General features: G+C 50.2%; 1 protein-coding gene across 3 annotated transcripts in view; it reads right to left on the bottom strand.

The window, feature by feature from the left end:
• Positions 1-5,189, bottom strand: part of LOC135181707 (solute carrier family 23 member 1-like) — a 34,751-nt gene extending 29,562 nt beyond the window's left edge. For 2 of the 3 annotated variants that reach the window (XM_064155023.1, XM_064155025.1), the window contains exons 1-2: positions 4,627-5,189; positions 1,016-1,171 (exon numbers count right to left, since the gene is read on the bottom strand). In XM_064155023.1, coding sequence (XP_064011093.1) covers positions 1,016-1,171; positions 4,627-4,680 — 210 coding nt within the window. In that variant the 5' untranslated portion in view covers positions 4,681-5,189. Of the gene's footprint in view, positions 1-1,015; positions 1,172-2,288; positions 2,352-4,626 lie in introns of those variants that run through there. The other variant, XM_064155024.1, reaches the window with a different exon arrangement.
• Between the last annotated feature and the right edge of the window lie 6,871 nt (positions 5,190-12,060).

Here is a 12,060-nt window from a genome sequence, read left to right as displayed (position 1 = left end):
TGAGCAGTGAGCAAGGCAGGACTGGTTCTGCCAGTATCACTTCCCAGTTGTCAGCTGGGAGCAGTGGTGGAACTGGTGGCACTCAGAAATCTCCTGCTTTATTATCATGATGATGGACATGTGCTCAGAAAACCTTATCTTAATGCACTCCACATCTAAGGTGACCCAGTTCAAAATGCCCATCAAGCTCCCAGCACAGTCAGTTATACCTTCATCATTCTGAGGAGTCTCCTCCCTTGGGCTCTGTATCTGGTGTGGCACCAGTGGTACTGGGTAAACTTAACCCATCTGGGCAGAGGGCACCAGTCAGAGCAGCATGGTCACTTTTGCTCAGAATTTAATCATAGAAACAGTCAGGGTTGGAAGGGACCACAAGGATCACCTAGTTCCAACCCCCCTGCCATGCTTTTAATGCTGTAGGAAGGCAGAAGTTCAGAAGCCCTTAGGCATTAGCTAACCAACCAAGTTATCCAGCCTGTGCTTATCAACTGTCTGGCCCCAGCTCTGGGACTCTGCCTTTCCATTCAGACTTCAAAGGGCACAGTGTAGCTGTGGGTGCAAGAATAACAGCTGGTGCTCAGGTGGGAATCACAGAAACACACAGGTTGGAAAAGCCCCTCAGGATCACCAGGTCCAACATAGAACCCTACTCAACAAGATTCACCTTAAACCATACCCCTAAACATCACATCCAAACAACCCTTAAACACATCCAGTGTTGGTGACTCTACCACCTCCCTGGGCAGCTCATTCCAGTGCCTGACCAACCACTCTGTAAAAAACCTTTTCCTAGTGTCCAATCCAAACCTACCCAGCCTCAGCTTGAGGCCATTCCCCCTTGTTCTGTCTCCAGCAACCTGTGGAAAGGACTTGAAGTGACTGAGAAGCCAGCCCCACGCTTCCAGTCATGCCCAGTGAAGGTAAAGCACTCCCAAAATGATGTCTCACACCTGTTAAGCAGCTGAACACCCTTTAAACTTCCACCCCCCCAGCCTCCAGCGTTTCCCCATCGCACCTGAATGCCCAGCAGGATGCAGAGGTACCAGGGGGGCACATCTGTGACAGTGTAGGCAAGTTTGCTGCTGCTGCTGCTGTGGCTCTTGTCTCTGCCTCCATCTGGGCTTCGGGCAGCACAGCCCTGCGATGAGCAGTGGTGGCTCCCATCTTCCCCCTGGCAAACAGGAGACATCCTTCATCAGCCACAGCCTGGCCCCACAGGTGCCCAGCAGCCACCTCTCTTGCAGCCATGCTCCATGTCTTCTGGGAGCACTTCACATGTGGCTTTCGACAGGACCAGGATTAAAAAGGAGAGCAAGGGCAGGAAATTAAAACAGAGGTTGAAACACCTATGGACATTTTTCATGTGCATGGCTAGAGCAGAGCAAGCACTAGACAATGTCTCAGCCTCAAAAGGACATGTGGACAAAGCACATTAGTATCATTAATATCTAGCTAAGGGTGGGGAAACTACAACCAGAAGCAAGAAAGGGTATGCAGTGGGTTAATCCATGAAGGCTGCACTGTCATCTGGTCTCTGTTCCACCCAAAGGGTGCTTTTGGCAAAAATATCCTGAACCAACTTGACCACCATTATTACAGAGCAGAAATGTGCTTTAGATTGCATTTTCTTCTCTTGAACCTTCTCTTCCCTGGTTCCTTACACTCACCCTTACAGATGCTCTGCCTCGATAAACACACCTGCACTTTTTCAAACAGAAAGCCTCACTCCTGTGAAGGAATTGAACTGAAACACAGGGACACCAGTGGCTGGGACATCCCAGACCTGGTTTCAAAGGAGTTAATCAAAGCAGGTCTAGCAGGGTGCTGCCCCAGCTTGGCTGCCTGCTCTGGGGAAACAGCACCCAGAGGGATGCCCTGGGGCAAAGGCAGTGCTGGAAAGCAGGAAACAGCCCAGAGATCTGGAGCCTCAAGATGATGGTGGAATCTGAAATGGCTTTCTAGGAAGGCTTGGGTGTCTCCCAGGCAGCCAAAAGCTCCTGGGCTCCACAGGGAGCTCTGCCTCTTTGCAGAGTTTATTTATACAAAGGTGCATTTTGCTTTGTTTCTGCTGCCACAGCTTTTAAAGCAAGTAAATGCCCCAGGTTATCCACTCCCCCTTCCAACCCAACCTTACCCCTGTGCACACACGTGTGCCACACACACCTGCCCTGGGCACACAGACACCCCATGTGCACACACAGGCACATGTGGCAGAGGGAGGCTGCCTGAGAAACCACGACGTTTCCAGCCAAATGCTAATTAAGGTCCTAAACCATTTCTTTCATCACCTTTTCTCCAGCCAGCAAATCCTCCCCATGCTGGCAGCAGAGAGCTTTTCTGAACTGGGATGCTCAGCTCAGGCAAGCAAGAACAGAAACCTGCTGTCAGGAGAAGCTCAACCAATTTGCCAGCACCAGCCTTGGTGGGTTTCTTTATACCCTCCAAGTCGTGCTGGTACCTGAAGGCACAGAAATGCCCAGCAAAACAGAGTGGCTGCAGCAGCACTCGTGGCCTACCTACTGATGTAAAGGATGCAAGACTAACATTATGCTCAGCTGAACACTTTGCAGGTGCAGCACATTTACCCTGAAGGAGTTCTTCCTTTGCCTGCATCCTCCAGGCTTCCACTCTCACACCTGTGCCTCCAAAGCCCCATCTGAGACCGTGCCATGTGAAATAACTTTTACACACAGTGCATTTGCCCAGCCTAGGCAGGCAGGTGGCATTAGAGATACTTCAAAACAGATAGGTGAAGGCAGAGTTAATTCAAACTGAGCTCAGGCATGGATTTCAGCCGCAAAAGTTGCTGTTGAATAGCTCCCTGTGGAGACATTTTCACTTGAGAACAAGAGAGCCTGAGCTGTGGATTAACAAATGTGCAGCAAGGTACTTAAGGCTGCCCATGCACAGAGTTATGTGGGGACAGCTACTCCTGGGTAACACCACGGGTGGATGAATCCTGAGCCAGGCAGACAGCAGTAAGCTCCTTTCCTTGCACTGCAACTTTCCCCATTAAGCAGGAGGCATGATCCAGCCTGTGCCAGGAACAGCCCTGTGTGATCACCACATGACCCTTCCCAGAAGCTGGAGGGAGCAAGCAAGCAGGGCTAAGCAGGAGAAGGATGGAGATAACAAGGTGAGACTGGACCAGAGGCAGCGGGGCAGGACCAGCGGCAGCAGGCTCAAACAGAAACATAGGGAATCCTGTCTTAATGCCAGGAAACATTCTTTGACTGTAAGGGTGACCAAGTACTGCACAGATAGCCCAGAGAGGCTGTGGAGTCTCCATCCTCAGAGACATTCAGAAAGCTGCCTAGACACAGCCCTGACTGACTCTAGCTGGCCCGGCTTGAGCTGAGAGGTTGGAGAAGTTGAACCTCGGCCAGTCTGTGATGCCCAGTTGCTGGCAGGACGACGAGGCAGGAGCAGCCTGGAGCAGGGATAAAGTGCCTCTAAGGAACTCGGCTGCTGCCGCGAACCCAGAGGAGCAGGTCACTCACCCTCCGTGCGCCTCAGGCTCCAGGCACAGCACCAGCACACTCATTAGCATCTTTAAAAAGCGCATCAAGAAGGCAGAAGGGAACCGAACTTTGAAAAGACATCTGTCACCTACCTTCTTCGGAGTGATTCAAACCAGAGGAAGTCACAAGCCTGGTCTGTGTCACGGCAGAACAAGCAGAAGCAGAGACCCAGTTAACAACAGCAAAGAAAGCCTCTGATTTACTTGGAGTACCTCCCTGCGGCTCTGCCCACAGCTGCCACAGCACTCCCAACTCCACTGCTCACAGCAAGCTCACCAAGAGTCACCCAAGGCTTGCACACCGAGAGGTGAAATGCCTCCTCTGAGGTCCCCCGGGCAGGTGGTTTGAAGCACGGCAGGAAAACGAGCGCAAGACCCCACTCCTGCGCAGCTGCTGTCACAACAGAAGCAGCTCTTCTAGCTCCTCATGCAGGTGGCTCCTGCTGTGGGATTAGCAGGGGGCTAAGCCCCCTGTCCCAGCCCCTTGCCCTTACGGCCGTTACAACCTACAGCATCTCCAGTGCACTGCACCCCCCCGCAGCTGACATCATTTACAGCTTTTACAACCCTGCTGTAACTCTGCAGGGTGCCCTTCCCTGCTGGCTATCAAATCACCTTCTTGCCCACCTCTCTGACAACTCACCCCAGCAGACAGAAGCGGATCCAGACGACAAAGAAACACATTCTCCACTAGGCTAAATGTTTATTGTCAGTTGACTAATGCAGTCATTAAATGCTCTGCTCGGGGACACTGCCACAAGGAGCCATGAGCTGGCTTGCTTTTTGGTACAGATACACCTGTCAGTCATCCACACCTGTCCGTCATCCACACCTGTCCGTCATCCACACTACCTTTTCAGAAGTAATGGAGAGAAAAGAAGTTAGGGCACCAGAGAGCAGAAAGTATGCTGAGCCCTCAGCAGTAGCAGGCTGCACTGAGGACATAATTCCTCAAATTCCTGTTGATAAAGGAGCAGAGACAGAGATTCACCACACACCAGCATCCTTGCAGCCCGTCCCAGCCCTCTGGCTTTCCCTTCCTCCTCCTTTTGCAGGGCTCACAGCAGTTTAGGCAGGAATCACCCTCCAGAGAAGGGCAGACTCACCACGAAGCTGGGGTTGTCTAGCCCGTTGAGCTCTTTATCTGAGGAGAGGGTCATGCCTTCCACTTGACTTCACCGACTGCCTCGAAAAGGAGAGATCAGCGAGTAGAGGAAAGCCTCATAAGTTGCCAGCTCTGCCTAAAAAGAGAGGCTGAGAAGGTGCAGAAGCTGGGCTTTGGGACTCAAGCAGCACTCAGTCCTAGCTGCTCATGCAAGCTGTATCACTGAGCGTTTCCTCTCCCTTGGCTTATGTAAGTGAGTCCTTTTCTCCAGCTGATTAGAGGACCGGCGCTCAAACCACCCTGGAAAGCAGCCCTTCCCGGAGCGAGAGAGTCAGTAACTGATGGCAGAAAGACCTTCTTCCGCAGGTAAGGCTGGGAGGGAGAGGCAGGACACATCCCTGCTCTTCTGGCACAGCCCTGAAACTCATTGCTTCGTTATTGATTCAACAACAGCTTGCATTTTGCATGTGGGTTGGGCCGGTTTGAAGATCTCTGTGCTGATCCTCAGCTGCTTTCACTTATTCTGCACCTAAAGCCCTGAGTCTTTTGGCTTAGGTACAGCCATTGTCACCTTGCATGGTAATCTTACTACAAGATGAAAAGAACAAGGATTTTACTGGGGACCTATTTACAGCAGCAACCAACGATCAAGTCATCAGAACGTGATAGCAGAGAGGTACAAAAGGCAGAAGGTTGGAAAAAGCACTACCTCAGGTGATCTGATTATCTCCATTCAGCTAAGGATCCCAGGTGATCATTGGGTGGCCTGGAGCACAGCTACTTAATAAGCAGCATCAAACAGTTGCAGCCACCTCGCCCTTGCCGGATTAAAGAGCTATTTAATTTAATGGTTTCCCCAGGCAGTGAGCCTCCCAGACCAGCTGCAGAGAGCTCCTCTGAAGGGGGAGTTTGCTACACTCAGTCACTGCCCTCTGGGGACATCTCCTGCCTTTCACATGGGAAGCTGAAACTCTGATCTCTGTTTCTCATGCAGAGCTCTGTTGTTCTCACACCTTCTCTTCAGACTATGGCTGCATTACCAGATGAGACAACTCCACCCTGAACACCATCAGGGAACCTATGAGCTGCTGGACAGCAACATCTTGAGGCACCGAACTCATCAGATGGTCACAGTTTGGGCAGGTCGCCTCGGTGAAGCCTCATGTGCTCGGCTGTGCTTTGAACTGCAGGGGACACATTACCAGCCCCACTGATCTTCTCTGGAGACTTTGAAGGCCTGGCTGGATGTAGTCCTCTGTGACCTAAGATAGATTGCATGGTCCTGCTCTGGCATGGGGGTTGGACTCGATGATCTCTCTGGGTCCCTTCCAGCCCCTATCATGCTGTGATCTTGGCACAACATCACTTTTCTTTTTCCTGCAAGATGCAAATGGAAATTCTTCTCTTTGGCATCCCTACCTTGGACATTCTCACCCTCAAACTTACCAATTCCTATTTCCAGCACAGAGGGAGCAGCACAAAACTTCCTTGTTGTAGAGATTTACTCATCTGAATGAGGACTTAGTGCCTGGATGAAAGCCTGGATGAGGCACTTAATGCCATGGTCTAGTTGATTGGATGGGGCTGGGCACTAGGTTGGGCTGGGTGAGCTTGGAGGTCTCTTCCAACCTGGTTGATTCTATTAAAAAGAGATGCTGAGATACTGGAAAGTGTCCAGAAAAAGGTGACAAAGCTGGTGAGGGGCCTGGAGCACAAACCCTGTGAAGAGAGGCTGAGGGAGCTGGGGGTGTGCAGCCTGCAGAAGAGGAGGCTCAGGGGGACCTCATTGCTGTCTACAACTACCTGAAGGGAGGCTGTAGCCAGGTGGGGTTGGTCTCTTCTGCCAGGCAACCAGCAACAGAACAAGGGGACACAGTTTGAAGTTGTGCCAGGGGAGGTCTAGGCTGGATGTTAGGAGGAAGTTGTTGTCAGAGAGAGTGATTGGCATTGGAATGGGCTGCCCAGGGGAGTGGTGGAGTCATCATCCCTGGAGGTGTTCAAGATAAAGCCTGGCTGAGGCACTTAGTGCCATGGTGTAGTTGATTGGCCAGGGCTGGGTGCTAAGTTGGCCTGGATGATCTTGGAGGTCTCTTCCCACCTGGTTAATATTTCATTTCATAGAATCAGAGAATCAATATTTGCAATCCCATCAGTAACAGCAACAATCCTCTTTCTCAAAACAACAACAACGACGACAACAAACAAGCAAACAAAAACTTGGGCAAAAATCAATGTTGCCATTCTGGGAAACTCTGCAATGCAACAGAAAATGCATTTTAAGAGTTCCAAACGACTGCAGGTTCCCATGAAAAACACAGAAAATAAGTCCTACATTGTTGTGCTAGTTTGAGCCTAGCTGGGGTGTTCTGGTGAGAAGAATTAGATGACAGGCTGTGAAAAGGAAACAGTGGTGATGTCTGCTGCACTCATAGGCTTGCTGACATGTATAAGATCAAGAACATAAAACTCAGTGTGCTCTCTGTTGCAGCTGGTGCCTGCATTTTTCTCCCCAACCTGCTGTCTGTGTAACTAATCCTTTGCTTCCTAACCCCCCTGGCCGATCCTCCAACTCACCTTGAACATAAGGCAAAGTCTGGGATAAGGATAGGGGGTGGAAAGGAGGTGGAAGGGTGGTTGGGAGCCCCTCCTGGGGACTCTGGTTTCTGGGAGGGCTGTTGTGTTTCTGTATTACTCTTTACCTTGTATGTTCCTGTCTATACCTGTATAGATTGCAAATGTCTACTTGGATCTTGTGCTAAGCTGTAAATATAAAGCTTCATTCCTTAAACTGCAGCTTGGCTGAGTCTAGTCTGGGTGATTTCATACGAGTGGGTTGGGCAGGTAACACCCAAACCATCACAATAGCCAAAAGCCAAGACAGCAGAGGAGGCCTGTTGGGAATGAAGAATTTAACAGTGCCAGCCTCTGGCCACCAAAAGGTTAATGCTGGGATCTGGAATCTAGAGGAAAGGGTTGGACTTAATGATCTGTGAGGTCTCTTCCAACCCTGATGATACTGTGATACTGTGATACTGTGAAAGGTAGGAAACAGCACAACGTGCAAGTCAAATGAGAAACAGATGGAGTCTGGCCTGGCATATCCTGCCCTTGGAAACAGGCAAAGCGAGTAGGAAGTCTCTGTGTGCATGCAAATGTCTGTGTACATCTGATGCAGATGTGGATATTTGGGTAGGCATCATGAGATAAGCAACAAATGACTCCACAGGTGAGGTTCTTGCTGAACAAGGAATTACTCAGCTGGCAAACATTCGTGCCCGAGGGGTCATGTCATGAGATAGTGGTTTCAGGTGACAGCCTAATGTCTGTGTGAATGGCTGTTAGGAATAAGAGGCTGAACATCCACCTGTTCAAGTTACTCATGGTGTGTTAGGAAAGAAAAACAAACAACAAAATGCAATCTGGACTCCCTTTAGACCTGTTCTTCTGGCATATCTCCTGCTATCAGTCAAGCTACCTGGCCAGCTGCTTCTATCAGTAAAGGCTGTCTTGGGTTATGCTCCTAGGGACAGAAGCAGCCAAGTGACTGTTAAAAGAGGCTGTTGGGGGCTAGACGAGGCACTTAGAGCCATGGTTTAGTTAATTAGAAGGGTTAGGTGATAGGTTGGACTTGATGATCTTAGAGGTCTTTTCCAACCTGGTTAATCCTGTGCTTCTGTGAAAAACACCTACTCAAAGAAAGGTTTGGAGACATGGAAGACTGAGTGCAAATCTCCAGGCTCAAACCTAAGGCTCCTTACACCCACAAGGAGAACTTGGACTGTCTGTGTTGTGATTCTCCTGCCAGGGTCATTTTCTCTCATGCTGCAGTCCTCCCTGAAACTCAAAGTCTTTCCCAGGGCATGTTTCATAATGGATCAACTTACCCAGGCAGATTGAGATACAAATCTAATGTGTCCCTCAGTAGGACACATCCAAGGAGCTTGCTGCATTCCTTAGATGTCTCCCACCTAATTCAGAGCCTTCAGCAACCTGGTCTAGCAGAAGGTGTCCCTATTCATGTCACAGAGGTTGGAACTAGATGATCTTTAAGGTCCATTCCAACCCAAACCATTCTACAAGTCTAAGATTAATTGCAGATGGGGTAACACCAGCACAGCAACATCCAAGGCTGTCCTATCTGATACAGAAGTGGCAGATGCCTGCAATTCCCCCCCCCAGAATCGAGGCAGTGATGAATCTGAACGTGCTGTCAGATCCATCCACTCCCAGTGGCTTTACACACCTGCAGTCACAGAATGGTTTCGGTTGGAAGGGACCTCAAGGATCATCCAGTTCCAACCCCCCCACCATAGGCAAGGACTCCATCCACTAGAACAGGTTGCTCAAGGCCTTATCTAACCTAGCTTTGAACACCTCCAGGGAGGGAGCAATCACAGCCTCCTTGGGCAACCTGTGCCAGTGTCTCACCACCCTCACTGCAAACAACTTCCTAACAGCCAGTTTCAATCTCCCCTCTGCCAGTCTAAACCCATTACCCCCTATCCTGTCATTACAAGACCTTGTCAATAGTCCCTCCCCAGCCTTCCTGTAGCCCCCTTTAGATACTGGAAGGCTACTATAAGGTCTCCTCAAAGCCTTCTCTTCTCCAGCCTGAAAATCCCCAACTGACACAGCCTGTCCTCATAGCAGAGGTGCTGCAGCCCTCTGAGCATCTTCATGGCCTCCTCCGGACTTGCTCCAGCAGTTCCATGTCCTTCTTGTGCTGGGGGCTCCAGAACTGCACACAGTACTCCAGGTGGGGTCTGACAGGAGCAGAGTAAAGGGGGACCACAGGCACTGCCACATGACCTTGCTCTGCCTTCAGCAGGCACCTCTAAAACTGCAAGTGCATCTTAAAAGAGGAGTCCAAATGGGATACATAAAGGAAGTTCTCATTCTTTCCCAAACTATGAAATGACCAAGAGTGACTGGCACAGATGGAGATGTCTCAAGCTGAGTGAGAGGAGCCCCTGGATGCAGGGCTGTGCACCCATAAGCCAGGGAGGTGCAGAGCCAGTGAGTCACACCAAGCCCTTTTTGCTGGGAGGGGGCAGGTTCATCTACAGCATCCTCACAAACCTGTGGCACTGATCCACAGCTACTGGAGCTGGAAGAAGGTGGGTTTAGAGGGAACTCAGGCCTAAGAGATAAAAGCAGCATGGCATAGAAGAAGTGTGACATGGAGACCTTGCACCAAAAAAACCTGCAATCATCCTTCTAGAGAACAGTTTGTTCTTCCACAGGTCTAGCCCTGGTTGGTCTGTACAAAGGATGGAGTAGCAAGAGACCTAAGCAAGTGAATTGCAATGAGTAATTTAGTCAAAAAATGCCACTTTGTCCTTCTGTCTGTAGAACCTTCTGCAAGGAAAAAGGATCACCCACGGTCACTGGCTTGAAATTAGTACCTGTGCTCAGTAGTGGAAATTCAGCTTCTGCAGGAAAGTTCTGCAGTGCTCACTAGTGGACCTGACTGAGCCCAGAGAATCAAAGAACCATAGGATCAAGCAGGTTGGAAGAGACCTCCAAGATCATCCAGGCCAACCTAGCACCCAGCCCTAGCCAATCAACCAGACCATGGCACTAAGTGCCTCATCCAGCCTCCTCTTCAACACCTCCAGGGACGGTGCCTCCACCACCTCCCTGGGCAGCCCATTCCTATGCCAATCACTCTCTGCCAACAACTTCCTCCTAACATCCAGCCTAGACCTCCCCTGGCACAACTTGAGACTGTGTCCCCTTGTTCTGCTGCTGGTTGCCTGGGAGAAGAGCCCAACCCCACCTGGCTACAGCCTCCCTTCAGGTAGTTGTAGACAGCAATGAGCTCTGCCCTGAGCCTCCTCTTCTGCAGGCTGCACACCCCCAGCTCCCTCAGCCTCTCCTCACAGGGCTGTGCTCCAGGCCCCTCACCAGCTTCACTGCCCTTCTCTGGACATGTTCCAATATCTCAACATCTCTCTTTAATTGCTTTTAGAATTGAAAAGCTTTTAGCCTTGACCCACCAAAGTGGACAAACACTGATTTTCAGGTGAAAACAGGATCTCATCACTTAGGTGCAACCAAGGCAGCACACTGCAAGGTACTTGGGGTATGCAAGAAAGTTTACCTGCAAGAATGTTTGATTAAAACACAACAAGGAAATAAGCACCACTAAAGTTGTCTAGGATTAAGGCTGGGCTGGGCATTAAGCAAATGATAGATGCTCTCTGGTGAACCTTCTTCCTTCTCAGAAAGGGGAGAGAAAGGGAGGAAGGGAGAGAGACTTAGGGGGTGGGAAAACAAACTGAAAACAACAAAAAGTAAATATAATAATCTTAATTTAAAAAAATAGAGAGAGAGAATCACAGAATCAGTCAGGATTGGAAGGGATCATAGATCCATAGAATCAACCAGGTTGGAAGAGACCTGCAAGATCATCCAGCCCAACCTAGCACCCAGCCCTATCCAGTCAACCAGACCATGGCACTAAGTTCCTCATCCAGGCTTTGCTTGAACACCTCCAGGGATGGTGACTCCACCACCTCCCTGGGCAGCCCATTCCAATGCCAATCACTCTCTTTGGCAACAACTTCCTCCTCACATCCAGTCTATACTTCCCCTGGCACAACTTGAGACTGTGTCCCCTTGTTCTGTTGCTTGTTGTCTGGCAGAAGAGCCCAACCCCCACCTGGCTACACCCTCCCTTCAGGTAGTTGTAGACAGCCATGAGGTCACCCCCTGATGATCACAAGGATCATCCACTTCCAACCCCCCTGCCATAGGCAGGGACACCCTACCCTACATCAGGCTGGCCACAGCCTCATCCAGCCTGGCCTTAAACACCTCCAGGTATGAGGCCTCAACCACCTCCCTGGACAACCCATTCCAGGCTCTCACCACTGATGCTGAACAACTTCCTCCTCACATCCAGCCTGACCCTACCCATCTCCAGCTTCACTCCATTGCCCCTCGTAGTTTGTGTGTACATATATATAGAGAGAGACTAAACCAATACACCATATATACATACACTAAACCAATATCAGATTCCCCCAGAGTCCAGACTGGACTCAGCAGCAGACAGGAACCAGATTTGGATGTTGGATTCAGGGACTTGGTTCAGGAATGCAAGGTTTGAGATTGAAGGCAAAAGAACTGACCAAGACCTCTCCTTGGGTGCTGGCTATAGGAGAAGAGGACTCAACCCTTGTGGTGCCTCAGCTCTGTGCTGAGCATGGTGTATATGGAATGGAAGCCTTGGTGGTCAGGTCTCGGTCACTTGTTCTGTCTGCCCCTCACTTTTTACTGACAACCTTTTCACTTACAGCACCCCAATGTGGCACTAGAGAGGTGGCAGTGACCTTGGTTTCTATAGGAGCAAGTATAAGCAAGAGCCCTTCTGCATAGCATCCTGTAGCAGTAACTGTGAACATCAGACACTGCAAAAATGTGCTGTTAA

The sequence above is a fragment of the Pogoniulus pusillus genome, chromosome 15, assembly GCF_015220805.1.
Source record: "Pogoniulus pusillus isolate bPogPus1 chromosome 15, bPogPus1.pri, whole genome shotgun sequence".
Lineage (NCBI taxonomy): Eukaryota > Metazoa > Chordata > Aves > Piciformes > Lybiidae > Pogoniulus > Pogoniulus pusillus.
Note: the sequence above shows the minus strand (reverse complement) of the source record. Positions and strands in the feature narration are given on the sequence as shown.